Source organism: Triturus cristatus, chromosome 1_1 (assembly GCF_964204655.1).
Source record: "Triturus cristatus chromosome 1_1, aTriCri1.1, whole genome shotgun sequence".
Classification (NCBI taxonomy): domain Eukaryota; kingdom Metazoa; phylum Chordata; class Amphibia; order Caudata; family Salamandridae; genus Triturus; species Triturus cristatus.
In genome coordinates, this window is record NC_140579.1 from 2,767,600 (window position 1) to 2,794,043 (window position 26,444).

General features: G+C 50.5%; 1 protein-coding gene and 1 long non-coding RNA gene across 2 annotated transcripts in view; one reads left to right on the top strand and one right to left on the bottom strand.

Annotated features, from left to right (window-relative positions):
• LOC146869048 (E3 ubiquitin-protein ligase TRIM39-like) overlaps positions 1-17,047 on the bottom strand; it is a 148,500-nt gene extending 131,453 nt beyond the window's left edge. Inside the window, exon 1 of the mRNA XM_085643865.1 lies at positions 16,594-17,047. Within this exon, the coding sequence (XP_085499991.1) occupies positions 16,594-17,007 (414 nt within the window). The 5' untranslated portion in view covers positions 17,008-17,047. The remainder of the gene's footprint in view (positions 1-16,593) is intronic.
• LOC146869049 (uncharacterized) overlaps positions 1-26,444 on the top strand; it is a 220,729-nt gene that overhangs the window by 116,475 nt on the left and 77,810 nt on the right. The window lies entirely within an intron of this gene.

Here is a 26,444-nt window from a genome sequence, read left to right on the forward strand (position 1 = left end):
ACACATCTCTCCAGCAAGGATCCGTCCCAGAGTGCCTGAAGACGGGACTCGTGAACACATCTCTCCAGCAAGGATCCGTCCCAGAGTGCCTGAAGAAGGGACTCGTGAACACATCTCTCCAGCAAGGATCCGTCCCAGAGTGCCTGAAGACGGGACTCGTGAACACATCTCTCCAGCAAGGATCCGTCCCAGAGTGCCTGAAGACGGGACTCATGAACACATCTCTCCAGCAAGGATCCGTCCCAGAGTGCCTGAAGACGGGACTCGTGAACACATCTCTCCAGCAAGGATCCGTACCAGAGTGCCTGAAGACGGGACTCATGAACACATCTCTCCAGCAAGGATCCGTCCCAGAGTGCCTGAAGACGGGACTCATGAACACATCTCTCCAGCAAGGATCCGTCCCAGAGTGCCTGAAGAAGGGACTCGTGAACACATCTCTCCAGCAAGGATCCGTCCCTGAAGACGGGACTCGTGAACACATCTCTCCAGCAAGGATCCATCCCAGAGTGCCTGAAGACGGGACTCGTGAACACATCTCTCCAGCAAGGATCCGTCCCAGAGTGCCTGAAGACGGGACTCGTGAACACATCTCTCCAGCAAGGATCCGTCCCAGAGTGCCTGAAGACGGGACTCGTGAACACATCTCTCCAGCAAGGATCCATCCCAGAGTGCCTGAAGACGGGAATCATGAACACATCTCTCCAGCAAGGATCCATCCCAGAGTGCCTGAAGACGGGACTCGTGAACACATCTCTCCAGCAAGGATCCATCCCAGAGTGCCTGAAGACGGGACTCGTGAACACATCTCTCCAGCAAGGATCCGTCCCAGAGTGCCTGAAGACGGGACTCGTGAACACATCTCTCCAGCAAGGATCCGTCTCAGAGTGCCTGAAGAAGGGACTCGTGAACACATCTCTCCAGCAAGGATCCGTCCCAGAGTGCCTGAAGACGGGACTCGTGAACACATCTCTCCAGCAAGGATCCGTCCCAGAGTGCCTGAAGACGGGACTCGTGAACACATCTCTCCAACAAGGATCCATCCCAGAGTGGCTGAAGATGGGCCAAGAACCTCTTCTACTATAAAAAGTTGGGCAGTGAGCAGAATGACTTCCGACCAAATTCCAGTCCGCATTTCCTGGCTAATTGGTAGAAAAATGTGCCCATGATGAGCTGTACTAACATCAAGAATTTTGACCTACTTGACAAACGTCAATCCGGCATCAGGCCTGGACACAATACTGAGGTCGTCATTCTAAACATCCTAGATGATATACAAACATCACTAGACAAAAACAAATCCTATCTCATAATACTTCTAGATCTATCAGCAGCATTTGACACAGTAAACCACAAATGGCTCAGAGAAACTCTTGAACTCAGAATGGGCCTATCAGGAGTGGTCCTTAAATGGTGGTTCTTCTTGCAGAAGTGTCAGAGTCAAAATCGGTACCAGCCTACCCAAGGTGGCAGATATTGACCGGGGTGTTCCGCATGAATCTACAAAATTCCACCCATGCTCTATCTTTACATGGAACCTTTCACTGAACCCCTTAAGCAATCAAACATCCCTTACTGCATGTATGCTGATGATACTCAGCTCTACATCAAACTCTCAACTCAAGAAGATATCAGGAGACTGGATGACACCCTGAGGAAAAACCCAGGACTGGCCGGCACGCAACCAGCTCAAACTGAACCCAATGAAAACAAAGGTCATTCTTTTCTCCCAGCCCTTAGATCCCTACAAACGCAGCCTTGGTTTTTGCAACTCAAATCACTAAACTGCATCCCAACCATCTTAGACTCTGTAAAATCAGTAGGAATCGCACTTGACTCAAATCCAAACAAGCACGCTCACATACAAGCAGCAACCAGAAGCGCCAACCTGCATCTGCACCTTCTAAAACAAACTGAAACCATTCATACTGTTTGATGACCTTAAAACAGCGGTTCAATCTCTAGTGCGCTCAAGACTGGACTATCGAAATGCTACACGGATAGGTCTACCTCAATCCAGCCTAGCTCCAACGAGAGCGACAATAAATGCAGCAAGACTTGTAACGGGCGCGTGTCGTTATGATCGCATTTCCACTTCATTCAGGACCCTCAGCTTGCTCCAGTTGAAGCTAGGATCTAACTGAAGGTTGCAAGCATAACACACAAGAGCTCTACACAACTCTGGTCCCAAACACTTGACAGGTAGGAGCAAAATATCAGGAAGTGAAAGAGATTCTAGAAGTCTACAATTCCTCATATTAGAAGCAGCCAGATGAAAAAAAAACACAGAAAACTCACAGCCGCACTTCGCTTGAGCTGCTGCAAAAATATAGTCAGTGAGAGCAATTACCTCACTGAGGCTTTTCAAAAAGGAAGTTAAAGACGCACTACCTGAAAAAACAAATCACAATAGAACTATTGTGAAACTGTCATTCACCGTATTGTAGTCTATTGTATTTATACCGAGCTCCTCAAATTCCATGTACATCGGATCTTAAGTAATAGTTGTTTTTACGATTCAGCAACCCTGATCTGCTCACTCTTTGTACAGCTCTCTGATACGATGATGGTCATGTTCGCGCTGTATATATCACGATAAATAAATAATTAAATAAATAGGATGCACCTGCATTAATGACTGAGAAATCCAGAAAGAACCGAACGCAGGAAGAGAAAGATGCCGATGCAGCAGAGAAGTCGAGTACCAATGGAGACTGAAGCGATGACCACCCACTGTCCTCTCGTCCACCACCTTGATGCTGCCCAGACCACTAATCATCATGGTAATACCAGTGGTAGTGCTGCTGCAACAGCCCCTATCGATCCAAATGCAACTCACGCTGGAGGGCCACCTCCAATCTTTCCCGTTGTACCTGCACCTCTCGCAGCCGCCATTACTGTGACTGCCGCTGAGGCTACCGTCCCTGTTGAACCCGGTTTTGGGTCAATGCCAATGGAGTGGTGTGGCTCACTGGTTAGAGGCGGCAGACCCGGAAGCAGAAGTCGGCCCGGGACCAGGGTTCGATTCCCGTCGCGGCAGGGTCTTGGGCCAAGGTCAGCGGACTCGATAATTCGCCTCGGTGCCTACTCTAATCATGGATCACACTCAGCAACTCTGGGCAATAGCTTGCTTAATCTCCACTTACGGTCCCATCAGCGCCGGGGATGCTTGGTCTTCATCTTGGAGATGCCCAGTAAGGGACCATCTCACAGGGAAAGCCAGGATGGGTTCCCCAGCAGTACACAGCGCCGGGACACTCTGCTTGAGTAGCTGAGCGCTCAATAAAACACCAGATAACATAACATAACAATGCCTCCTGTCCTAACTTTGAGTGTTCCTGCTGTGCATGGTCCAATTACTATTGCTCCGATGGCCACAGTTTCAGTTCACGTACCTCAAATTCCATCGTATATCTTTAAGTTACATAACGCTTACTGTGAACGGCTCCAATGCACAGAACCTAAATTTAAGATTTTATGATTTTTCTAGCCCCCGAATAACTGGCTCCATGAAAGTGCAAAAGCTGCCTCAGTGTCACACTGTATGGTTTTATCTAACAAACCCTTTTCTCCAGCAGCAAAATGCGGCCAGCCTAACCCTCACCTACAGCACACATACCTAGAACACTTTCACTAGTCCCAGTAGTTCTAGTTCTAAAGAGCTGCATAAGGAAGTCCTACATTTTGCTCTATCGTGTTTCTGAGCTTTTGAAAAATCTGTCTGAAGTTTTTTTGAAACTTTTTTAATACCATGCCAACCTCAACTAAAATTATTTCGTTGGGGCCTTTAAAACACAAGCCTGTGTTCTCAAAATAATCTATACCATGCAAAATACTGAAAGCAAGCTAAATATTTTATCAGATTTAAAAGCACACCCTGTAATAAACACAACTGGTTTGCAGTAGTGTTTTAAATTCAATACACATAGGGGCAGACTACGATGTCGGCCAGAAAGGCTCCGAATGGCATTCGGGTCGGTCGAATCCGATTCGGAACCAGTCTTTCTGACCGATTCGATAGTCTGAAAGCGTTCGGACTTCACTGCTCGGATCTGACTCTGTTCTGAACAGCATTCGGAGAGTCATTTAGAGCCCACTCGTAAGGGTCTACGGACTACGTTTCTGACCAACGTATTACGATGTCGGATTCGGACAGCCTTTCCGAATCAGTTGTTCTGACATGGATCAGCTGTCGGAATCTGACTCTGGGGGCCTGTAGCAGCCCTCCCCACCCTTTCACAGGGGAATAACGAATGGGGCCTATGGGGGTACCCATTGGTCCCCACTTTCAGATCATGCACAGTGTGGCAGGCACCATGGGGTGCCCGCTACAGGTTGCACAATTTTCCCCTCCCACCCCTTTCTTCAATGGGAGCCTGTGAATTCGATCGGAACACAGGCTCCCATTGAAGTCAATAGGAGTCCGACCGAACGATGTTCGGAACCATCGTGATGGGTCGGTCGGACTCCCTGAATCCGATTCAGTCGGAAACCATTCCGAGACCAATTTGGTCGGAATGCTTTCCGACCGACATCGTAATGAGGCCATAAATGTCTGTAGTGAAAAATGGATCAAACCAGGCACACATTTCTATTAGCAGGAGCAAATTAAAAGAATTATCCAAGAAAATATTCTTGTTTTTATTCTTAAAATAAATCTCATAATTGAAAATATATTTTAGCCAAAGAAGCCAAAACATGTGCTGGACTTCATAGGGTGTCAAAAGGAATATTTACAAAATATGGATTCCTTTTATTTTGCCATATTATCCCATGTAGCTGCCAATCGGCCTGATGGCTTGTGTGAAAGTTTCAGACAGTCCTGACATTTTAACCAAAATGAGCTAGCAATTTGAACTGTAGGATCTGTTCCTCACAAATTTAACAGCAAAACTACAAGTCCCAAAATGCAATGTACTGCTGGTTAAAATACCTGGAGTGGCTGAAGGTGTTGCACATGACATGGACCCACTTGACAGCTGTGAAATAGAAATGTGGAGGAGGGGCTGCAGCACACCCAAAATAACTATGCTGGAGTTCAGACGGTGAATGAGCAATAGAGAGGCCTTCAACACAGCTTGACACATTGGTGTGCGTTCAAATAATGAGGTCAAATGTCAGGTTCTATCTTATGACTATTTGCTGTTTATTTTTTTAACAAGGAGGACTTTTTTAGGTCTACCCAACGGAGCGTTTGCCGTGTCTCTGTGAGACATACTGTATTCAGGATATGGGCTTTAAATGCTCCGCTCATTTTTAAGGACTTCCCCCGTTACAGGTGTTGTTACTCAGAGCTTGCGGGCACTATTTCTTTCTTTAAGATGGAGCACTGGAGACCAGTGCTCGTGGTTTACAGAGCTCTGTTGTAAACAGGGCTGTAAAGCTTGCTCTCATCTTGCCACATTTGCTGTGCATTCGAAGCCCGAGGTCTGTTTTGGCTGCAGCTGCCTCCTCCTCCTCCCTCCTGCTTTTGAAACGCACAGCCTGGAATCACGGTCCCTGCCTTGCTATGGCTGCTGCCACCTCCGTCTCCGAGCTCAACAAGCATTTGCAATGCAATAGGTCTCGCATTTGCGAGAGTTTGAAATGACAATGCCCTTAATTTGTGTTTTGAAAGCTTACAAGCGGTGCATAAACACGCACATTGTACTTTTACGAGAATCAAGGCTGGCAGTAACTGCTCCTGTTTTAGTGCCAGCCTTGCTTCTCATAAGCAAGCACTATAAGTACAAAGTGCTTGTTTATACACCGCTTGCAGGTTTTCAAAACACACAAATAAAAGGCATTGTCAATTACAATGCCAATAGCTCAAACTCTCACAAATGAGAGACCTATTGCATTGCAAATGCTTGTTTCTCTTCTGACTACAAAGCAAGACAATTTTGTATAGTTCACTATGTGACAATCTTGCTGGTGTTCAGGAAGTGTGAAAAGAAATGCTGTAGGATGTCAATTTATTTTGTAACACACAACAAAATCCAAATACATGTAAAGTAACTGTGCAAATATTTAAAAATATAATCAGCCATTCGGAAAGCACAAACAAAGCACAAACTTGCGCTCTACATACTTTTATTGGTAAACCTGGATGTTGTGCCATTTTAGTGGCCATTTCAATTGAAAACATGCAGTCTTCAATTGACGCTATAACAAAGGGGATGATGGACGGAGCTTTGAGCAAATCAAACACTCACCCCCAGTCAACTGATCTGGGTTTAATCCATCATCATTCTTTAGATCACTCCACCACCCCAGTTCAGACATGGCCATATGCAAATCAGTCTGACCCTGTGCCTCATGGGAACAGTCCAGCCTGAACTGCCAAGCCAGGTCTTCCCTGGACCGGAAACAAGCATCCTGGGACCCGTTTCTGGCTAATCAGCTGTCATCAGCCAGGCTAGCTTGAATCCAGTGGCAAAGTGAGCAAGGGACCCACGTCTGGGCATACACTGCCAACTTAGGGGGAACAAAGCAATACCAAAGGGGATGATGGAGCAGCAGAAGTGGATCCAGGCCCAGCAGCAGGTGCAGGACAGAGGACACCGATCTGGGAGGAAGGCAAGTCTTCTTTAGTTCAGCCTTACTCAAGAAACCCAAGCCGGACCCCAAGGACCTCAAGAACTTCTGGTCCATCTCCCTGCTCCCATTCCCGGCGAAGGTCATCGAGAAGACCGTCAACAAACAACTGACCCGCTACCTCGAGGAGAACAGCATTCTGGACCCGTCCCAGTCCAGGTTCTGCAGCAACCACAGCACCGAAACTGCCCTCCTCGCCGCCACCGATGACATCAGTGCCCTGCTAGACAACGGAGAAACCACGGCCCTCATCCTCCTGGACCCGTCAGCTGCCGTCGACACGGTCTACCACCGCACACTACGCACACGCCTCCACGACGCCGGGATCCAAGTGAAGGCCTTGGAGTGGACCACCTCCTTCTCCGGCAGAATACAGAGCGTCCGCCTCCCCCCCTTCTGCTCCGAAGCCACCGAGATCATCTGCGGCGTACCCCGGGGCTCATCCCTCAGCCCAACGCTGTTTAACATCTACATGGCACTGCTCGCCCATGTCGCCCGACTGCACAACCTCATCATATCCTACGCCGATGACACCCAGCTGATCCTCTCCCCCACACCGCCAAAACCAACCTCCACGAAGGAATGAAAGCCGTCGCTGAGTTGGATGAAGAACAGCCGACTGAAGCTGAACTCCGACAAGACGAATCCACCCCCTCGGCCCGGGACAACTCCTGGTGGCCGACCGCACTAGGAACAGCTCCAACACCCACCGACCACGCACACAACCTAGGGGTCATCCTCGACTCCACCCTCTCTATGACAAAGCAGGTCAACGGCGTCTCCTCCTCCTGCTTCATCACCCTCCGCAAGATCTACAAGTGGATCCCCACCGAAAAGAGAAGAACGGTCACCCAGGCCGTCATCAACAGCAGGTTGGACTACGGAAACGCCCTCTACGCAGGAGCCCCGGCCAAACTCCTGGAACGACTTCAGCGCATTCAGAACATCTCTGCACCCCTGATCCTCGACACCCCTCGCCGCAGCCACATCACACCCCACCTGAAAGACCTGCACTGGTTCCCCGTCAGCAAGATGATAACCTTCAAGCTCCTCACCCACGCACACAAGGCACTCCACAACACCGGACCAGCGTACCTCAACAGACGACTCAGGTTCTACACCCCGACCCGTCAGCTTCGCTCCGCCGACCTCACCCTTGCCACAGTCCCCCACATCCAAAGAGCAACCTCCGCTGATAGATCGTTCTCCCACCTCGCCGCCAAGACCTGGAAAACCCTCCCCATCCAGACCTGCTGACCTTCAGAAGACTCCACAAGACCTGGCTTTCTGAGCAGTAGCAGCATCCACCCCCCCCCCAGCGCCTTGAACCTCACGGGTAAGTACTGCGCTTGATTGATTTATTGATTAGTTCCTTACTCAGACTATGCAGGATGGGGCGTGGGGGGCTGGGGCTTTACCTGGAAGGGGAGCGGGGGGTAACTCCGCTAGGCCACGGAACTCCACGGAATTTCACTGAGTTGTCTAGTAACTCTGTGAAACTCCGCGGAGTTCCACTTTTCAAGCTCCGCCCAACCTTACGTGGGAGGCGGATCTACACCTTCCCCAGACATATTGTATATACACAGTGTGCTCCTCTGCGGCCTCTGGAATGTGGAGCACTGCATATCCTTCCCCAGCCTCTGACTCAGACTAGAAGCACACACACCTTATACTCTTGTGCTCCAGTGGGGAGCGCTGCGTATCCTTCCCCAGCCTCTGGCTCAGACTAGAAGCATAGACAAAAAAGGAGAGAGTTTCCCAGGTGTACCAAAAGGGACCGGGTATGTAAGATTAAACAAAAGAAGCTTCCCTTTTGTATTTACTTAATATATGCCTATAGTCAGTTTAGATATTATATATTGTGAACCCGAGACCTAGAATCTACAGACCATTACACTGCAAGTATCTAGTATAATAATATTTATTAAAAAGATTTTTTTCTCAAATTTATTTAAAATTATTACAGTCAATGTCACTATAAGTTTAGCACTCAACATTAATTCGTGGGATTATCAATCATAAAAACACATATTCAGCAATGATAATCACAATTACATACAATTAAAATGAACACTTAATAGATCACTTGAATTAACTAAACATAACAAAATTACAGCAATAGAAAACAACAGCAAATATAATTTGTGTCCTCTTGTCGACGCGTTTCGGTGCAATACCTAACATGTAACACCTTCTTCAGGACCAACACATTAAACAGCTCACAATACCGATTAAAAACAATACTAAAATAGGGCTTCAACTCCAATAACATGGACGACCATAGGAGAGTGTATCAATTCACTGCATGCCCAGGTTATTGCTCAAGCGGTTAAGTAAGACGACTCTTCAGTGCTTGTGCTTGTGCTATTTAATTCTTTGTTCAACAGGCATTTGAACTTTAGTTGAGTTTCATATAATTATTCAATCTTCTTTAAAACTCGATGTGTTGCGTTTTTTCCTTTTTGTGTGTCGCAATCACTATGGTTCTTGGCTTTCAATTAAATCCATCATCTGGAAACCCCCGTGAGACGTGAGGCAGCGCGGTTTAGCGAGATACTGGCCTGAGCTTGAATTTAATTGAAAGCCAAGAACCATAGTGATTGCGACACACAAAAAGGAAAAAACGCAACACATCGAGTTTTAAAGAAGATTGAATAATTATATGAAACTCAACTAAAGTTCAAATGCCTGTTGAACAAAGAATTAAATAGCACAAGCACAAGCACTGAAGAGTCGTCTTACTTAACCGCTTGAGCAATAACCTGGGCATGCAGTGAATTGATACACTCTCCTATGGTCGTCCATGTTATTGGAGTTGAAGCCCTATTTTAGTATTGTTTTTAATCGGTATTGTGAGCTGTTTAATGTGTTGGTCCTGAAGAAGGTGTTACATGTTAGGTATTGCACCGAAACGCGTCGACAAGAGGACACAAATTATATTTGCTGTTGTTTTCTATTGCTGTAATTTTGTTATGTTTAGTTAATTCAAGTGATCTATTAAGTGTTCATTTTAATTGTATGTAATTGTGATTATCATTGCTGAATATGTGTTTTTATGATTGATAATCCCACGAATTAATGTTGAGTGCTAAACTTATAGTGACATTGACTGTAATAATTTTAAATAAATTTGAGAAAAAAATCTTTTTAATAAATATTATTATACTAGATACTTGCAGTGTAATGGTCTGTAGATTCTAGGTCTCGGGTTCACAATATATAATATCTAAACTGACTATAGGCATATATTAAGTAAATACAAAAGGGAAGCTTCTTTTGTTTAATCAGACTAGAAGCACACACTCCTTATACTCTTGTGCTCCAGTGGGGAGCGCTGCGTATCCTTCCCCAGCCTCTGGCTCAGACTAGAAGCACACACTCCTTATACTCTTGTGCTCCAGTGGGGAGCGCTGCGTATCCTTCCCCAGCCTCTGGCTCAGACTAGAAGCACACACTCCTTATACTCTTGTGCTCCAGTGGGGAGCGCTGCGTATCCTTCCCCAGCCTCTGGCTCAGACTAGAAGCGCACACTCCTTATACTCTTGGGCTCCAGTGGGGAGCGCTGCGTATCCTTCCCCAGCCTCTGGCTCAGACTAGAAGCACACACTCCTTATACTCTTGTGCTCCAGTGGGGAGCGCTGCGCATCCTTCCCCAGCCTCTGGCTCAGACTAGAAGCACACACTCCTTATACTCTTGTGCTCCAGTGGGGAGCGCAGCGTATCCTTCCCCAGCCTCTGGCTCAGACTAGAAGCGCACACACCTTATACTCTTGTGCTCCAGTGGGGAGCGCAGCGTATCCTTCCCCAGCCTCTGCGTATCCTTCCCCAGCCTCTGGCTCAGACTAGAAGCACACACTCCTTATACTCTTGTGCTCCAGTGGGGAGCGCTGCGTATCCTTCCCCAGCCTCTGGCTCAGACTAGAAGCACACACTCCTTATACTCTTGGGCTCCAGTGGGGAGCGCTGCGTATCCTTCCCCAGCCTCTGGCTCGGACTAGAAGCACACACTCCTTATACTCTTGTGCTCCAGTGGGGAGCGCTGCATATCATTCCCCAGCCTCTGGCTCAGACTAGAAGCACACACTCCTTATACTCTTGGGCTCCAGTGGGGAGCGCTGCGTATCCTTCCCCAGCCTCTGGCTCAGACTAGAAGCACACACTCCTTATACTCTTGTGCTCCAGTGGGGAGCGCTGCGTATCCTTCCCCAGCCTCTGGCTCGGACTAGAAGCACACACTCCTTATACTCTTGTGCTCCAGTGGGGAGCGCTGCGTATCCTTCCCCAGCCTCTGGCTCAGACTAGAAGCACACACTCCTTATACTCTTGTGCTCCAGTGGGGAGCACAGTTAGGGTTGACACCTTTCTCAGAGAAAAATACCAGCCATTTGTTCACTTTTTACTACTCTGCAAAGGCCCACACACACCTTGATAGAAATAGTCTGTGTTCAGGGCCTTTCTGTCTTTGTTTACTTTTATCATCAGTCAGGGATCATTACAGCAGCTCTGTGACATTTTAAAAGTGCTGTCTTCTTATAGTTACTGGTTAAAGTGTGTACCGAGACGGGGTAAAACAAAAACACACAGAAGTTATTTTCTCAGGTCTTGTACCGGCTGGGATAATAAACTATTGGCTATGCCAGTTGGCAACCGTAAGCACAGTATGAGGCTGGATCACCCCATCTCTAGAACTGATGTATACTCACCTTGTGCTCCTGGGCAGCTTCTCGAATGGAGTGTAGCACGTAGCTTGTCCCTGCCTCTGACCAGGCGCACAACACCCATAGGGCTCACAGGCTTCAGCCACCCCACACCCCCCTTCGTGGGTGTCAGCCCGGGCTGAGACAGCTTCATGGGCACACACAGACAGTTTTTGAGCTGGACAGGTCTTTAAAAGACCATTCGCTTGATAACGAGGGTTTGTTGTTTTGGTCTCGCCTAGCGGTGCAGCGCATGCGCTGCTCGCTTTGCGAGGCATGCAGTATACACTATAGGTGAGGGAAGCCCCGCCCACTCCTCCATCCACTTTTTCATTGGCTTGTAGCTTTTTCCTTTCTAAGTGCTGCCTTCTGATTGGTTTAGAGGCTGCTAGTCCCACCTTATGACGGCCTTGTATCCTTCCACGGCTATTGGCTTCTTTACTGCGTGTTTCCTGAGCACTACTTTGTTCCCGTCCCACCCCTCCCGCTGTCCGAGCCTTCTCTCCCGCCCCCCACTTCTGTTGTTCGTGCCTAATCGCCCGCCCACCCGCACTCCCGTTTGCAATATACGGATAATTTTTTTTTACTTGAGTGCCGAGTGTGTTTCCCGACCCGGATAATTTTTTCTTACTTGAGGCAAGCGCATCATAATCAAAAACTTCAAACGTTTAATCTCGTACCCACATTGCTGTGTTCGACATTGCGTGCACTTAATAGTGCCCCTGGGGCACAAGCAGGGACTTATTAGAGTGCTTCTTTAGCAGAATGCACTCTGCGGTTCCCCGGGGCACAAGCAGGCATCCACTTCAGCATGCCTTTCTTGCTGGGAAACCTGTGTCCTGAGTCGTTTCCCAGTGTTGGGCGTGTTTCCCAACTTTGAACTCGTACTGCACAGATGGTGCACGTTGAGTCCTCCACGCCGTTTGCTGACATCACTGGCGCATTGGGGAATAGGTATTTTGTGTTTGTTTTATGTGTTTTCACATTCTGCTGCTCATTTAGAACTTCAATAATCAGCACTTCCAAATCACAGGGCCTTTTGGCTCCAAAGCAGCTCTTTTCCCTGCCAGTGGCTCCCTGGCGCCCGCCTGTTGGTGCCAGCCATTATTCCCACCCTCTGGTACACTCCCAGTGCCAATTGCGCCCCTCCCTCGCTTTATTCCAGCAGCCACACTGAAAGCAACAGACCGCAGGGGACAGCAGCAATCAGGAGGCGAGGGAAAATGACACACTTAAGTTATTATTGCACCTCACTGCCATCGGCCCTTCCACACAGCTTTTAATTAAGAATTAAAAGTATTCTCTTCTAGCTGTACTCTAGAGGTACCCGTCACATGGGATCCTTCCCAGATCCTGCCTCTTTCAGTTGCCCCTCCCCGACAGCCAGCTACTCCAACCAAACTAAACTGCCCCTCCTAACTCTGCCCCTCCTAACTGCGAGACAATGATCTGCTATCTTTCTATGCTAAAGCAGCCCTCATCCGAGCAATTGTTTGTGTCGAGCGACACTCTTAACTCTAGAAGCATACAGTGGGGGTGTGGTCAGCCCCACCCCTCCTCCATGTGTTCGATGGCCTCTCTTACCCTCCCGTCAGGGCTGGTAGCCACAGCCCCCACATCTCCCGGGAGTGCTTCTGAGGTTTATCCATGCAGCTTCTTCAGCCCTCGTCAACTCCTTAATTAAATGCACGTCACTAACATAGGGTTTGATAGCAGAAAAGCCGTGCTGGATAATATTATCGCCCACCATATACCCAGTCACAGTAATTCCGTTCAATCTAGGGAGTGCATTGGTAGTGTTGTACACACCACAAGGGAAGCGTGCCTTCCTCTGTAGCAAATATGCAAAACAAGGAAAAAGAAAGTTCTGCCACGTGGGAAACATCTCCACTCCAGTCGGGATCCTAGGATATACCCAGAACTGGGAAATGTTCAGTCTGGTGTTAAACTTGATCAAATGGATTTCCCAAGGGTTTAATTCGGTGTTGCAGCTGTCCACGTGCACTTCGGCTATCCTTTCACAGGATGTTAACTGAGAGAAAAACTTATAAGGTGTCTCGAGGCAGACGTAGTAGCAGAGAAGGTAATAGGGAGCTAATTAAATGGGCACCCTGGCCGTGTTTATGCCTGACATGATCCATTCTTAATAGATGTCAGTATAGTTTCTCTTCTCCCCAATGTGCTTCTTCCTCCTCGGTGCTCGTGCTCCCTCCTTCCCTCGTGAGCTGTCTCCGCCTCCCCTCTATTGCTCTTTCCTCCTCTGTGCTCCCTCCCTCGTGAGCTGTCTCCGCCTCCCCTCTACTGCTCTTTCCTCCTTCGTGCTCCCTCCCTCATGAGCGGTCTCTGCCTCCCCTCTATTGCTCTTTCCTCCTCTGTGCTCCCTCCTTCATGAGCGGTCTCTGCCTCCCCTCTATTGCTCTTTCCTCCTCTGTGCTCCCTCCCGAGCTGTCTCCGCCTCCCCTCTATTGCCCTTTCCTCCTCTGTGCTCCCTCCCTCGTGAGCTGTCTCCACCTCCCCTCTATTGCCCTTTCCTCCTTCATGCTCCCTTCCTTGTTAGCTGTCTCTGCCTCCCCTCTATTGCTCTTTCCTCCTTTGTGCTCCCTCCCTTGTGAGCTCTCTCTGCCTCTCCTCTATTGCTCTTTCCTCCTCTGTGCTCCCTCCCTTGTTAGCTGTCTCCGCCTCCCCTCTATTGCTCTTTCCTCCTTCGTGCTCCCTCCCTCGTGAGCTGTCTCCGCCTCCCCTCTATTGCTCTTTCCTCCTCTGTGCTCCCTCCCTCGTGAGCTGTCTCCGCCTCCCCTCTATTGCTTTCCTCCTTCATGCTCCCTCCCGAGCTGTCTCTGCCTCCCCTCTATTGCTCTTTCCTCCTCTGTGCTCCCTCCCTCATGAGCTGACTCTGCCTCCCCTCTATTGCTTTCCTCCTTCATGCTCCCTCCCGAGCCTCCCCTCTATTGCTCTTTCCTCCTCTGTGCTCCCTCACTCGTGAGCCGTCTCTGCCTCCCCTCTATTGCTCTTTCCTCCTCTGTGCTCCCTCCCTCGTGAGCTCTCTCTGCCTCTCCTCTATTGCTCTTTCCTCCTCTGTGCTCCCTCCCTTGTTATCTGTCCCCGCCTCCCCTCTATTGCTCTTTCCTCCTTCGTGCTCCCTCCCTCGTGAGCGGTCTCCGCCTCTCCTCTATTGCTCTTTCCTCCTTTGTGCTCCCTCCTTTGTGAACTCTCTCTGCCTCTCCTCTATTGCTCTTTCCTCCTTCGTGCTCCCTCCCTCGTGAGCTGTCTCCGCCTCTCCTCTATTGCTCTTTCCTCCTCTGTGCTCCCTCCCTCGTGAGCTGTCTCCGCCTCCCCTCTATTGCTTTCCTCCTTCATGCTCCCTCCCGAGCTGTCTCTGCCTCCCCTCCATTGCTCTTTCCTCCTCTGTGCTCCCTCCCTCGTGAGCCGACTCTGCCTCCCCTCTATTGCTTTCCTCTTTCATGCTCCCTCCCGAGCCTCCCCTCTATTGCTCATTCCTCCTCTGTGCTCCCTCACTCGTGAGCCGTCTCTGCCTCCCCTCTATTGCTCTTTCCTCCTCTGTGCTCCCTCCCTTGTTATCTGTCCCCGCCTCCCCTCTATTGCTCTTTCCTCCCTGCCAAGCCCCTGCTCCATTGCTTTCATGTTTTCTCCCCCTCCCGTGTTTTTTTATTCACAGTTTTAAGTAGCGCAAAACCAAACGTTTCAGAGCGCTTTTACATTAGCACCAGTTACGTTCATTTTCGTAGGCACAGGGAGATTAGGTTATTTGCCAAGAGTCGTGAGGTGTTCTGCCGACCCCGAGACTCCAGCTTGGCCTCCCAGTCGGCAACTCTGAAGGACCAAATCCTCTCCTGTTATTTACCCCCGCTCTCTGCCCCCACCCCAAGGTGTGGAATTTGAATAAAGGCATCTGCCATGAAAACAAAGCACTCGGGTAGCAAGCGATGACAACATGTGGTGAAAGGTTTCATAGGCGTTTTGTGAATTACAAATATAATGTAAATGGAGAACTACTAAAGAAGGAACAAGGTCCATAAATAAAAACTCTAGAGTTAGCATCTTCGCCTTGATGGCGATGGACAGAAGCGCTGCAGCTTTGCTGCTGGCACGTGGCAGCGCCTCGCGACACTGTGGTGGAGAGCGTTTGCTCCAATTAAAATATCCCTCTTTAACAGGGACATTTGAAGGACGTTGGGGGCCCTGGGTCAAACGTATTTGGGGAGCCCTGTTTGTAACAGCTTTCAATTTATGTAACCAGTTTCAGCTCTTTTATGCCCTCTGAGGCCAGGTCACGGACAGTGCACAGGTGCACTCATATTTCCTTTGCAGTATTTGCATAGCACAGATCTAGCAATGCATGTAAGACAGACAGTGCAGTGTATTACACTGCACAGCGAGCGTGCACTATCATCGGTGTGTGATAAAAAATAACGATCAAATGTCTTTATTGAAACACTTTATTTTCAAAATTTTGACTTGCCACCATCCTGTTTAAAAGTGCTTGTCAGCACCGCCACCTACTAGCAGCACCAGGGCAAAGTGCGTTAAAGAGGGTACCCTAACTGTAAGCCCACCTCACGCACACAGGGACTTCTTTGTATACTTCAGCTTTTCTAATATTTCTCTTTGTACCTGTCTGTAAAAGTCTGTCCTTGTTCCTCTGTTCACTTTATTTTATACTATGCATGTCACAGTCGGTCCTTGCATCTGTCTCTCTTAATCTCAGTGACAGTTTCTCTCTCTCTCTCCTTCGCTTCTTTTTTCTGTTTCGCTCTGCTTTGATTTGTTATTTTCTTCTCCTGTTTCTATTTGTTCGTCTCTATTTCCTGCTGTCTTTACTTCATTAATCTATGAACATTTTTGCTTTCTTTAATTCTTTTTTCCTCATTCTATCTTTATTGCGCCGTTTCTATTTTCCCCTCTATTTTCTTTTCACCCCAGTTCTCCCCTTCCTCGTTTTCGTTCCATCTATTTCACTTTATTCCTTTCTCCAACAGACTTTCTGTTTCCATATTCTTTCCTCTTTTATTCCTTTGGTAGGTAAAAGACATTCATTTACAACGCCAAAACATCTAACGCTCACAAAAGCGAGACCACTTTGCATTGCAAATGCTTGTTTCACCCCTTCTTAGAGCCCCGGGCCCTGCATTTCCACTCTGCCTATTGCTGGAAGAATTACGCCTCCCCCCCCCCCCGAAATTTGGCTCTAGTTGAGCCTCTGACCCACCTCTAAAGCACACATACTTCGTTCTCTTCGGCTGCCTCGTGGAGTGCCATGTGTACTGGGTCCACCCCTGGCCCAGCTCTGTAGCACACATACCTTGTACTCCTGGGCAGCTTCTCGAATGGGGAGCACCGTGTGCTGCTTGTGATCACGTGACACGCTGCAGACAAGACAGATGGGCTCCTGGTCATCTTCACAGAACAGTTTCAGTTTCTCTTCGTGTTCTCGGCACAGATTCGCCTCCTGGGGGGTGGCACTCGGTACCTGATGCTGTTTAAGGATTTCTACCATGTTCGCCATCTGCCTGTTGGGTCGGAGGGATTTACTTTGAGATATTTCCCTGCATTGAGGGCAGGGGAAGTCTGTCTGCAGCCCCTCCCAGCACCGAGTGATACAGGACAGACAGAAGGTGTGTCCACACTCCAAAGACACGGGGTCTGTGAAATATTCCAGGCAGATGGAGCACGTGGCCTCCTCCTTCAGGCTCCGGAGCTGGTTTGCTGCAGCCATGTTCCTTCCTGCCCGTCCCGAGAGGAAGTGTTGAAGTTAAGTTTCGTTTCTCCCAGTTTGTGAAGTGGGAGTGTCTGTCCCTCCTTCCTGTCTCCCCTCCCACCTTAACTAGCTGCTGCACCTGCACAGAACTGCCCTGAAACCTCCTGCAGCAAAGCAGGGAGTGTCTGTGGGTGAGCTGTGATCAAATGCAGCTGAGCTGAAGTGTCTGTGTCTAACCCAGGCCTGTGTGCAGCAGAGCAGGGAGTGTCTGTAGATGAGCTGCGATCATGTGCAGCTGTGCTGAAGTGTCTGTAAGGCTGCCGGGGGGGGGGTTGCGCAGCGGCCCGCCCCTTTGAGGGCGGCCGCCTTAGTGCCACAGGAAGGCACAGGGGTGAGAGGTCGTGTCCCTGGGATAGACCAAGGGAGACCCCAGCAGATAGCTGCTTCCGGCGGGGAGGAGCCAGGGGGGGGTACATATTCTGTCTCCGCCCCCTCCTCGCCCTCTTGTCCGCTCGTTCGCCTTGCCCGCCCATCCGCTTACCCGGCGTCCGGAGGGACAAAGGGGGGGCCAAGTTTTTCTAACAATTCTCACTTTGTGTTGCAGGAGGAGTTACAGGGCGATCCAGGGTCTGCACATACCAAGGGGTATAGCATGCAGCAGCACCGCGTGGTGCTAAGCCAGGATACCCAGGGATGTTTAGCGTGTCCACTGGAAGACCGACGGTGCCCCGCTATCCGACAGGCGGTTGTGGGTCTGAGCAACCGGGGGCTGCCATGTATGCTCCGCCCACCCATCACGGGGGGGCGTGTGAAGCAAGTGGACTGGTGGTCCACGGGTGGGAGGGGGGGGGACCCTCCCAACATTAGGTATACACCAAGTGGCGTTGCCATGGTGACTCTAGGCTTATCAGACGGGCAGGCGGCATAGGGGCTGGCCTGCCCTGGGATCGCCCGTAAGATAACCCACCTTGTTTGCATATTGCTTATGCTAATAAACCTGCAGCAATATTTCTCCACTTACATTCAGTGTCGTGTGTTTTTTTTTTTTTTTTTTTTTTTTTTGAAACCGTTTATTGCATGATGAAAAAGTTACAGGCATGGGCCTACAACCATCCGGCCGGCCGCTAGAGTAGCAAAAGCATATAACATACATACAGTAAGAGTCTCTTGGCGGAGCAGATTGGCAAATCAGGAGATATCAATAGCGCAGGCCGCATAACTCCTAGCCCACAATACGGTTTCCTTTTATCAAACAAAACAACACAAAAAAACCACACCCGCAAGGCAACCCGCGATCCAAAATGACAGTACGTGCTCCGTAAATGGGGGATCCTAACCAGCAGCAAACTCTGAAGAGGGGAATGGGAGTAGATCAGGGACTGGGGAACCACGTGCCCACGGCTGAGGGAGGGGGTCGGCTAGGGGGACGGGGCTGGCGAGACAGCCGGTAGCAGTGGCGGCTCACAAATACCCCCACGGTAGGCGTTCCAGGGGCTCCAGATTTTCACCCACGCCCCAGGCTTACCCCTCGCCACATACACTACCTTTTCACGAAACATACACCAATCCATATGTTCTTTCCAGGCCAACACCGCCGGGGGCCTCTGGGATCCCCACAATTGGGCAATGTCACGCTTCGCTATCATGTATCCCAGAGTCACCCACCGCGTCTGCGGGACCGAATAATCATTTGGTTCCCACACATTCAGCAAGCATCTCCTCGCTTCAGGCAGCAGCGCGACACGCGTAACCACGCGCAAGACCTCATGCACACCACGCCAGAATCGCTCCACGTTTGGGCACTCCCACAGTATATGCATGAAAGTTGCCAAAGCACCACAGCCGCGCTTACACAATCCGTCACCAGCAAAGCCCATACGTAGAAGCCTTGGCCCCGTCACGTAAACCCGGTGAAGGATCTTAAGCTGGACGAAGCGAAGGCGAGCCGGGATGGCCACCTCCTTCGGAGAGGCCACCGCGGAAATCCAGTCCTCGTCGTCCAGCTCCAGCCCATCGGCAACCCAGGCCTCGCGGAGGCCAGTCAGCAAGCACGATCTGTCATTGATCAGTTTTTTATATATAAGGGAGATCGTGCTGTCTGGGACAGGGCCATCCAGCACCCTGTCCTCCAGGGGGGAAGACTCCGGAATGGACGCGACATCCGGAAAGACGGAGGCCAGCGCGTGGCGGACTTGTAAGTACCGAAAGTACTCACTGCCTTGCAGCTGAAACTCCGTCTGCAGCGTCTCAAAAGTCTTGAAACCCCCCCTCGTCCAGAGATCTCCCACTGTGCTGATTCCGATCGTGTCCCACTTCTCGAAGCCCTTCGATGTCCACAGGGAGCCCAACCTCTCAGACGCATATAGCGGTGACGCCCGGGTCAAACGGTCCTTCCACCCCATAGCTGCATTAGCCGCGTGCCAAACACGCACCATGACACGCGTCGGTCCCGTCAGACGGGAGTCGAGCGCGCCAGAGTAAAGCGCTCGATTGTAATCGCCACCGGGCAGGAGCATCTTGTCCATTTCAAATGCCGGGTTCAAGGCGGGCCCGTAAAGGCCATGATTGATTGCAGCTAGCTGGGAGGCCCAGTAATACCGTTTAATGTCCGGGAGGGCGACCCCCCCATCGTACCACGGGAGCGTCAATTTGGCCAGAGCAATACGCGGCCTCCCGTCCCAGAACAGGCGCCGCTGCAGGCCCTCCACCTCACGGAAATAGCGCGCTGGTACCAAGTCCATAGTGTTCTGGAGGGCGTACAGGAAGCGCGGCAAGGACATCATCTTAAATAAGGCCGCTCGGCCAAGTGGCGAAAGCGGAAGGCGCCGCCAACGCGCGACATCCTCCCGCAAGCGCTGGAGGGGGGGCAACAGGTTCCGCTCATAGCGGGCCTCCGGGTCTAGAGTGATATATATACCCAGGTACCGGAACCCCTGGGAGGCAATCTGGATCGGGCAGTCCCGTGGTAGGGCCGGAGCCTCCCCGGAAAGCACATATACGCAGGATTTCGCCCAGTTGATGACAAGGCCTGAGTTACGCCCGAAGGAGCGCAAAACATCAACCAGGACAATCAGCGATTTGCGCGGGGAGGCGAGATACAAAAGGATATCATCGGCGTAGAGGGACACGCGGTCCTCATACTCAGGGGTCCAGCGGAGACCGCGGATAGAAGGGTGCCACCGTAGCCACTCCGCCAAGGGCTCCAAGGCCAGTGCAAACAGGAGCGGCGACAAGGGGCAACCCTGACGCGTGCCCCGCCCCAGCTCGAATGGGGCCGAGACTCGCCCATTCACCACCACCTGCGCCAATGGGCCCGAATACAACAATTTGACCCAGCTAATGAACCCCGGGCCAAATCCAAATTTCGCCAGCATCGCCCAGATGTATGGCCATTCAAGCGTGTCAAACGCCATGGTGGCGTCTAAGGATGCCAAGATGGCCGGCTCCCGCACAAACGGGACACGCGCGAGCACCCCGTGCAAGCGTCGCAGATTAAGAGCCGTGTTGCGATGGGGTATAAATCCAGATTGGTCTTGGTGGACCAAATCGCCCACCACACCGACCAACCGGTTGGCCAACACCTTGGCGAGGATTTTGGGTTCCGCGTTCAAGAGCGAGATTGGCCTATAGGATGTGACCCGCTCACGGGGTCTCCCCTCCTTGTGTATCACCACGATTGTGGCCAGACGCTGGTCCGGCGGGAGGGAACCCTGCGAGTGGGCCGCCAGGAACATCGCGCGCAGGTGGGGCGCTAGTACATCCGGGCGCAGCTTGTAAAGCTCGATGGGGAGACCATTAGGGCCCATGGCCTTGCCGGATGCGACCGAGCGAATAGCCAGGGCAATTTCGTCCGAGGTGGGAGGAGCGTCCAGCGAATCCCTGTCTTCCACCGAAAGGGAGGGCAGCGCTATGTCCCGAAGCAGGGAATGGGAATCTTCCTCCGAGCAAGGGGAAACCGGGGAGTACACCTCGCGGAAGTAATCCGCGAAGCAGGAGACAATGGCTTCCGGCTCGGTGACACGCGCACCATCCATCCTCTCAATCAAAGGAACCACACGACTCGCCCTCTCCCTCTTATCCAACCACGCAATCAATTTACCAGCCTTATCACCCACGTCATACAATCGCCCCTGTTGCTCTCTACTGAGGCCCCTGGCCGCCTCCGTGACGAGGGCCCTATAGGCCTCCTGCTTGAGGTGCAGAACATGCAACTTGGCATCCGTTACCCCGCTCCCCAGGTCACCCTCCAGTTCCACAATCTCGGCCTCCACCCGGGTTACTTCCTCCCGCTCACGCCTCCGGGCATGGGAGATAAAGGAGAGGGCCTCCCCTCTGAGGACTACCTTAAAGGCCTCCCATAGGGAGATGGCCGAAGGGACAGACCCCACATTCTCGTCAAAATATCGCTGTAAGGATTTGATCAAGTCGGCACGAATGGTGGGGTCTCGCAAGTACCATGCATTGATTGGGGCCACCCTGCCCTCCCCCCTCGGGAAGACATCGAAATGTAACAGTAATGGGGAGTGATCTGAAATACCCCGCGCCAGATGGCACACCTCTCCTACCCTCCCACCGTGGGCCGCCGGGACAAGGATGTAGTCAAGACGCGAGAGGCTACCATGGGCACCCGAGTGGAAGGTGTATTGCAGCTGCGCGGGATGCTTTAGTCGCCAGCAATCCACCAGGCCCAGTGTGTCTAAAAGGCCGGACAGCCACGCCTGTGCCCGGGGGAGGTCCCTAGGGGGGTGACGATCCATAGACCCAGAAACTACCGCATTGAAGTCCCCCCCAACCACCAGCAGGCCACCCGGGAGGTCCAGGAGGAGGCGCCCCAGGTCCGCAAATGTAGTAGCTTGTAACCCAGGCGGGACGTACACTGATATGAAAACAAACACTCTACCCTCCATTCTACCCACCAGGACAGTGTAGCGTCCCCTCTCGTCATGGCGCACCTCATCGATCTCCAGCGGGAGCGAGTTCTTGATCATGATACCCACCCCCCGCGAACCCGAAGTGAAGCCCGAGTGGGCCACCAAACGATAGCCCCGCCGATTCATGGCATGGAAGGAGTTACCTATAAGGTGTGTCTCCTGCAGGAAGACAACATCTGGCGATATACGTTTCAGGAACTGCAGGACCACACCACGCTTAATCCTATCCCCCAGGCCGTTAACATTCCAGGACAACACAGTCAAATCCCTACCCCCCATCATACGTAGAAGCAATCAGTCTCATACGTAGAAGCAATCAGTCAGTGTCATGTGTTTTATTTATGTACTTATGTGCGTTGTGATAACTGTTGCCGATATTGGCACTATGTCTCTAACCCGGGCCTGTGTGCAGCAGAGCAGGGACTGTCTGTGGATGAGCTGCGATCGTGTGCAGCTGTGCTGAAGTGTCTGTCTCTAACCCGGGCCTGTGTGCAGCAGAGCAGGGAGCGTCTGTAGATGTGCTGCGATCGTGTGCAGCTGTGCTGAAGTGTCTGTCTCTAACCCGGGCCTGTGTGCAGCAGAGCAGGGAGTGTCTGTGGGTGAGCTGCGATCGTGTGCAGTTGTGCTGGAGTGTCTGTCTCTAACCCGGGCCTGTGTGCAGCAGAGCAGGGAGTGTCTGTAGATGAGCTGCGATCGTGTGCAGCTGTGCTGGAGTGTCTGTCTCTAACCTGGGCCTGTGTGCAGCAGAGCAGGGAGTGTCTGTAGATGAGCTGCGATCGTGTTCGGCAGCGCCGCCGAAGTGTCTTAATCTAACCTGGAAGTGAATGTGTGCACCAGAGCAAGGCGTGTCCGCAGCAGAGCTGGGAGTATAAATGTATGTCCCAAGAGTGTCTGCATGTGAGCTGGGAGTGCCAGCGGTTTACCTACGAATTTAGGAGTCTGTATTGGGGGTATCTGCAGGTGTGTAATCCAGGCCCCTACAGCTCCTGCGGTTCAGGGGGCAACACTTCAGGAGCCTCCCATACTTTCAGGGGGCCCCACTCAGCCCAAGGCTGACGAATGTCTGTCAGATATCACATGAGACGCTCGGTGGCCTCTTCGCATTTTGCGCCTCCACAGGCGGCATCAGTTTGCGCTGCGCCATTGGTGGCCCTAGAATGTCTGAGCCTGTGCTGGGCGTGTCCACCTCTGAGAGTATCGGGGTCTGTACTGTGGGTGTAAGGCAGTACAACATATTTATGACAATACACCGTTCGGCCAAGAGGGCATCTTGGCGCTAGGAACAAAACTAACTTGACAGAGCAGCATGAGGTGAAAGTGGGTGCAGCAGAGCAAGGAGTGTCTGCCTGTGCGCCGGGAGTGTCTGAATGTTTGCTGTGAGCGCCACCATCATGAAGCCTGCATCCGCCCTGGCTACTGACCCTATGTTATTTATGACATGACATTTTACCGTCTTGGCTTTTGATAAACTGTATATTGCGCTGCGGGATTTAATAGTGACAGCCACACTACGAGTCCCAGAATGCAATTCACCGGTAGCTAAAAGGTCAGGGCAGGCTGAGGGGTCATGGGGTTACTTCTCAGTTCAGGATTAGAGTCGAGTGGCAGTGCTGTCAGTAATGTCTGTTTATCTGTGAGTAGTGTCAGAGAGCTGTCAGTAGTGGGACATTTTGACACAGTTATCAGGGCCAGGTTGGGAACCAGGGGCTCCGCTGGCATCCTTAACTCCTGTGCCTCGCAGGGTGCTTGCGCCTACTCAAGTCTTGGCGATGGTAACCAGCCCCCACCAGGAGATGGCCGCACGTGCAGGGCCGATTCTAGCGTGGGGCGACCGCACCGGGCGCTGACGTCGGGTGGGGGCGTCGTGTTAGTAGGGTGACCAACCGTCCGTAAATTTCACGGACAGTCCGTAAATTGGACCTCACATCCGTTGTCCGTGAGGATCCTTTTTACGGACGCCTCTTGTCCGTAATTTTAGGCATTACAGAGAACAGATCAGTTCCACTGCGAGAGGCCTCAGCTCCCTGATGGGGCCGCCTCGCACTCCTCCGAGTACAAGAGCAGCCCCACCCCGCCCATTGTCATTCTGTGTGGGGCTGATTGCCACACACAGAATGACAATGGCTCAGTCTGGGCTGGCACAGCACGTGGTGGCCTCCTCCAGCCTCGGTCCAGGGCAGGGCTTTCTGTCACATAGAAGTGCAAAAACGCCCATACTGCTGCTACCTGAGAATCCAGTTAATCAAAAGAAGGCAGTGAAAGAAGTTCAAAGGAAAGGATTATAGTTATAGTATAGCAGCCATGCTATACTATAAAGATGGTTGCTGCTTTTTTATTTTATGCAACTAACAACCATTGACAAAGCCAATAGTTCTGGCTTGTTGTAGGTGTAACGTTACTTGTTCCAAGTGTAACGTTACTTGTTGTATTATATATCTGGATGCAATGACACAAGCAACAAAAATACCAGTCGGGCGGCACATTATATTAAGCACAGATTTTTAGCTTATGTGTTTTAAGCCACGCATTTTATTACATTGAAACACCCTTTTGGAGAGACCCCCCTACTTTTTACATCCCACTTAAAGCTCTGGAAACAACACCATGTCTCAGCCGCCCCACGTCCAGGCACTGTGCATCATGCATGACTCATCCCTTCCACTTTTTCAGATTGCCTAATTGCAGGGGCATAGTGAACCCTGCCCCACCCCACCCCTTGCTTTAGGAACTACAGCGAGGGTGGCGTTCTTGATGGGTCTCATAATTAATGTGAAAAGGTGAGTAAGTAAGTGAAGGGATGGGTGGATGGATGGCTGGATAGATGAGTGAAATGATGGATTGATGGATGAGTGAAAGGGTGGATGACGGGCGAGAGAATGGGTGGATGGATGAGTGAAATGATGGATGGATTGATGAATTGATAAGTGAAAGGGTGGATTGCTGAATTGATAAGTGAAAGGGTGAATGGATGGACGGATGAGTGAAAGGGTGGATGAAAGGCTGGATGAGTGAGTGAAAGGGCGGGTAGATGGACAAAAGGATGGATAGATGAGTGAAGGAGTGAAAGGGTGGATGGATGAGAGAAAGGATGAATGGATGAATGAAAGGATGGATGGATGAATGATAGGTTCAATGGATGGATTCATGAGTGGATGAGTAGATGGGTGGGTGGATGGAAGGATGGATGGCTAAGTGAAAGGGGTAAATGGATGGCTGAACGGGTGAATGGGTAGAAGGATGAGTGACTGGATGGATGAATGAGTAAGTGAAAGGATGGCTGGATAGGTAAATGGCTGGATGGATGAGTGAATGGATGGATGGGTGGAAGAGTGGATGGATGAGTGTACGGATGGATAGGGTGAAGGGGTGGATGGATGGATGATGGATGAGTAAAAGGGTGGATTGAGGGATGGATGAGTGAAATGATGGATGGAAGGATACATGATGGATAGGTTTGTAAATTGATGAATATGGGCACACAGATGGAAGGACAAAATGAATGGTGAAAGACTGAATGATGGATGAAAGTATGATTACACATTGTAAGCCCCATTATCTTAAGCAACATTTCTTATATATTGACTTTCACATTTATATGAGTTATTGTCTCTATATAATATGTGTGTGTTGTAATGCACTCCAACACTCTGCCCCACATACTTGGGATGAGTAGCACTATAGAAGAAATTAAATACACATGAGAGAGGGTCTATGTGAAGATGAGGGGCACCATTGGAGGGTGGTATCAAGGCCGGACTGGCCGGAACGGGCTTCAGGCGTTTTCTCTGGGAGCTGGAAAGGTGGGGGCGGTTTTGTTACCACAAAAAGACCTGCACATTTGCTTAAAGCTGCGCGCACACTGACAAACCATGAAGTGCACAATTGTCTCAACCTAATATAAACTTATTTTCACTTGTACTTTAGTAGTTGTCTATTTACTTACATACTATTGCGCAACCTTCTCTGATGTGTCTGTAAAACGTACCTTTTGTCCTGAATTTTGACCTCCTGTCCTGAATTTTTGTCCTGAATTTTGACCCCTTGTCCTGATTTTTTACACTCACTGTCCTGAATTTGCACCCATGTCAGTTGGTCACCCTACGTGTTAGAAGTATATCACGGGTTTAAAAGCACCTGCTGGCGCATTCCTGCCCCCCAGAACTTTTCTGGCAACAATAAAAATATCAAGATAACTCTGGTGATTAATGCTCTTCCTAGAGAGATTGGGAGGTTTGTGTAGTGGACGTTTTGACTCACCATAAGGTGCACAGAGGGTTAATGTGCCTGCTGCAAAGAAAGTGTACTATGCAGATCATTTAATGTAAATAGGACAGTGGGTTACTGCTTTTGTCTGAGAGATTTTTTGTTACGTGCAGTTTATAAATTACAATCCTAACATAGAACAGTGAGCTGTTAACTGTCATCAAAGAGCTTAATGCAATACATCCCTGGCCCTGTGTTGGCCAGGTAACCTCTAATAATGGTGGTGGGAGGAGGGGGGGTGCAGGGTGGGGGGGGTTAGGC